This window comes from Peromyscus eremicus, chromosome 12 (assembly GCF_949786415.1).
Source record: "Peromyscus eremicus chromosome 12, PerEre_H2_v1, whole genome shotgun sequence".
NCBI classification, from domain to species: domain Eukaryota; kingdom Metazoa; phylum Chordata; class Mammalia; order Rodentia; family Cricetidae; genus Peromyscus; species Peromyscus eremicus.
This window is the reverse complement of record NC_081428.1, coordinates 45,967,642-45,971,272: the sequence shown is the minus strand read 5'-3', so window position 1 is coordinate 45,971,272 and position 3,631 is coordinate 45,967,642. Positions and strand designations below refer to the sequence as shown.

Sequence of the window (3,631 nt, the reverse complement as noted above, 5' to 3'; positions counted from 1 at the left end):
GTGTGTACTAAAAGGTTAGAAATTATTTTCCATTTCCTCTTGCCTACCTGCATCTTGCAAAGTTCTCCTACACATGGGTTAGAGTTCACTGTTCCAGCTGGTGAGCTCCATCAAGAGTATGGTATTTGATTTACTATATTTCATGCCAAACAATGTACTCAATACTTTCTGTTAAATAATGAGGGAATAGGAGAAGTAGTAAATCAGTCCCTTTCCCATCCTTCCCTAACCACAAATCTCACGTGCCATACTGAGATGTAATGTGAGGTGCTGAAAATGTTTTCTAGCGAGAGATTTCCCAAGTTAGGGTTAATAACATTAAAGACATAACATAGGCAGGTGAAATTTTGTCTTTATTTTCCAAGAAGCAGGATTACTGGGTAATATGAATTCATTAAGGGGACATGAGACAGGTGTCCAAGTTGAGATTGCAGTTTCGTTATAGTCATCATTTCAAAACTAGGTTGTCAGCCTCCTCCTTCTCAGGCCAGATGGCAGCAGCGGGCGGTGGTCCAGTCTATGACTGAACATTGACAGTGGCAAGTATTTCCATTCCGGATATCCCATGATCCACAGCCATAGCCACAAGCACAGCCAGTGACAGCCATCCCTGCATAGTCATGTGAGACATAAAAGCCTTTAGACTGAAAGAAATGGAAGGTCCCTAACTGTCCTTTCTTTGTAGGAGGTGCATAGGTAGATCTAGGTTTTGCAGAGCATAAAGCTCTTCAAACTTCAGAATTCTCTTCAAGCAAATGAAATGCAAAAATGATTTAAATTGAAGGACTTGGAAGGTGGATTTCACTGTCTTTCAGTAGATGGCAATTTCACCCCTGTTCTGGCCCCCTGCTCACCAATATATGGGATAGATTAGGAAATAAAGGAAGGCCATATCCATGACTGGACAATCAAGGGACAAGAAGGGCGGGCATGTGCAGGCAGGCAGGAAGAGGTTATAGGAAGAGCAGAACCCTAGAGTCCTTCAGCAGCATCCTTAATGAACAACTAGGAAGGGATGTCTAGGCACCTGACACTATGTCTCAGCTCCATGGAAACAGAAAGCTGAGTTAGGAGAAGGCAGTATTAGGGAATTGATGGCTTGGACACAGGGACACCTTATTCACAGATTGTCCTCAAGGAGATACTCACCAGCAGGACAGGAGGCTAGTCTGCCTCTAGCTGTCACACTAGTGCAGGAGAGAGTCCTAGTCACAGTGGAGGTACACTCACCTGAGTAAGAGGAAAAAAGTGATATTGCCCATGATCTTTCTCACATTCCATTATAAGTCCTCTTCTATCTTGGGGGTGTCACTGTTTCCATAAGTAGTCCACTCACTAACTTTTAAGATTTAGTTTCTTCATTTGTGAAGAGAAAGTAGTAGAAAGTAAAGTGTTCTTACCTCCTAACGTGGCTATGAAAATTAAACGAACTAACTAAAAGCTTAGTATTATACCTGTTTCATAGTGTGTTCATAAATTACAGGAGCTATGCTCCTTGTCTTCATCATCATCAAGAACATTGATCTCTTACCTAAGGGTTCAAAAGGGTAGAGTACTAAAGAAATCCCTGGTCGGGAAGGCAGGGTTGAAGTGGATTGAACAGGGGTTGAGATCTCAGAGTGGAGTACAAGGGATTTTAGGCTTTATCAACAGTCAGCATGAGCAAGGATTAGGTTATGGTTTCTCCTACTCATCTCATACCTCCACAGGTGAGAAGTTTCTTGATCTTTTTCTCCAGGAGAGAATCTAAGGTCTCCTCAGTATTCACTGGGATCATCAGTTGAAGAATGGAGATGATGATAAGAAGGGAGCAGATTGTAGTCTTCATTTTTGAAGGTCAGTGTCTGGAGGCTGGAAGAAAAAGCCAGAGAAGATGAGATTACTGAGCCCTGGAGTAGCTAGCTGGGAGGGATAGGAGGAGACAGTTATACTCTGGGGAGAGTAGAGAGGGAAGAACAAAGCAACCATGCTGCAAGTGTTCTAGTTGTTTGGAGAAGCAAAGAGGGTTCCCACAGAGAAGATTCACTCACAAAAATCAGTCAGGTTTCCAAGGCCGGCCAAGCAAGGATGCTTTTACACTCTTGTGGGATTGTTAGCCTGGCTACCCTTAATATATGAAACACACAACCCTCCACCTCCACCATGTAAATACTTCCCATAGTTTCAAAGAACTCCAGAAGCTGAGGCATAGTTTTTAGCAATTTCCCCTGAATTAAAACATTCCCTCAAGGACCTGTGGAGAGGTTCTTGAGTCTCAAGTGGTAAACACACTCACTGCACATGGCTGAAAAATCCCAAACTTGTGTGCTCTCAAAGTCTTTCCAAAATACCCCTACCTAGTGTTACAGGAGCAGCTAACCAATTGCTAGTGAAGGAGACTAACCAGTTGAGCTGCCTAGAGGAGAGCCTCCTACCTTTTTAGCTGCTTGCAAGTTGTACAGAGAGCTCCAGGCCCCACGTTGGGCACCAGCTATGGTGAGTCCCTGAAGACTTTACAGCAGGCAGGGAGAAAACGATCCACGAAGAGACAAGAATGAAACTCAGCTCAGCCCAATTTTCTTGTAACCAGTGATAGACCAGGACTTCTAGAATCTGGCCAGATCATTTTACTTTAGCCATATTTAAGCACAGCACAATTTTGAAAAAAATAGTCAGATAAAAATTAACTCAGTCCCAAGTACACAACAGTTTAAGACATGTTTACACTGTGACTCTTTACAAAGTACATCTGGCTTCTTTTACAAGAATGGGTCCTATTGACTCAGAGATAGCGGCCAAGATTTAGGGTCTAGGGAGTTTGACTGAGGTAAACATAACGCCTGTGGGTTTTGGGATTGGCCTGGCCCTAAGATAACATAGAAGTCACTTAGGCTGTTGTAAAACACAAGTGATCTCACTCATAGGGGTGGGTTTTATGGTCTAAAAGTAATGCTCAAGATTTAGGGGGAAAAGTCTTGAGTAAATAAAGCCAACAATTCTGTGAGATAAGGGCAGAGCTTGTCTCATCAGACAGCAAAGTAGCACCAGATTGTAAAATTACATCATTGCTAGTGTTCCAGGAAAAACAGCTATGCACCTCTTTCTTTTGAAGAGATAAGCTATGTGTTTTAACTTTCCTGACTTCCCCAGTGCTTATCTCCGGGCACAAGGCCCTTTGCTCTCTAAAATCACCCGTGCTTGGAAGGTCAGTTGCTTTTTATTCATCCCTTCTCCTGTAAGTAACCCCTCACCTAGATGTCTATAAAGAATTCCAGTAACTTAGCCGGGCGGTGGTGGCGCACGCCTTTAATCCCAGCACTTGGGAGGCAGAGCCAGGCGGATCTCTGTGAGTTCGAGGCCAGCCTGGGCTACCAAGTGAGTTCCAGGAAAGGCGCAAAGCTACACAGAGAAACCCTGTCTCGAAAAACCAAAAAAAAAAAAAAGAATTCCAGTAACTTACTGACTCACCAAGCTGGACTTGGGTAGATTAGTTTTGTTGATCCAATATCAGTTTTCTCTAAGGATGAATAGTCATGTGTGTCTTTCCTTTTGAGAAAAAAATTACAATTCATTTGATGCATGATCAAGGATATGTTCATGAACCAAAGATGAGTTGGAATGCTGAGAAATGCACCTGAAACTGATCTCTAAA

At 42.9% G+C, this 3,631-nt stretch overlaps 1 protein-coding gene across 1 annotated transcript; it reads right to left on the bottom strand.

The window, feature by feature from the left end:
- Positions 1-332: 332 nt before the first annotated feature.
- LOC131922413 (resistin-like gamma) lies at positions 333-3,255 on the bottom strand. The gene is made up of 4 exons (XM_059277197.1): positions 2,415-3,255; positions 1,702-1,851; positions 1,150-1,230; positions 333-610 (listed from the first exon to the last, which is right to left on the bottom strand). Exons 2-4 carry the CDS (start codon positions 1,826-1,828, stop codon positions 483-485), a joined length of 336 nt encoding a protein of 111 aa, XP_059133180.1. The 5' UTR covers positions 1,829-1,851; positions 2,415-3,255; the 3' UTR covers positions 333-482.
- Between the last annotated feature and the right edge of the window lie 376 nt (positions 3,256-3,631).

Coding starts and splice junctions, on each gene's coding strand:
- LOC131922413 (XM_059277197.1), bottom strand. CDS start 1,828: ATGAAGACTACAATCTGCTCCCTTCTTATCATCATCTCCATTCTTCAA. Junction 1,231..1,701: donor GAAACTTCTCACCTGTGGAG/GTATGAGATGAG, acceptor CCTCTTACTCAG/GTGAGTGTACCTCCACTGTG. Junction 611..1,149: donor ACTAGCCTCCTGTCCTGCTG/GTGAGTATCTCC, acceptor ATGACTATGCAG/GGATGGCTGTCACTGGCTGT.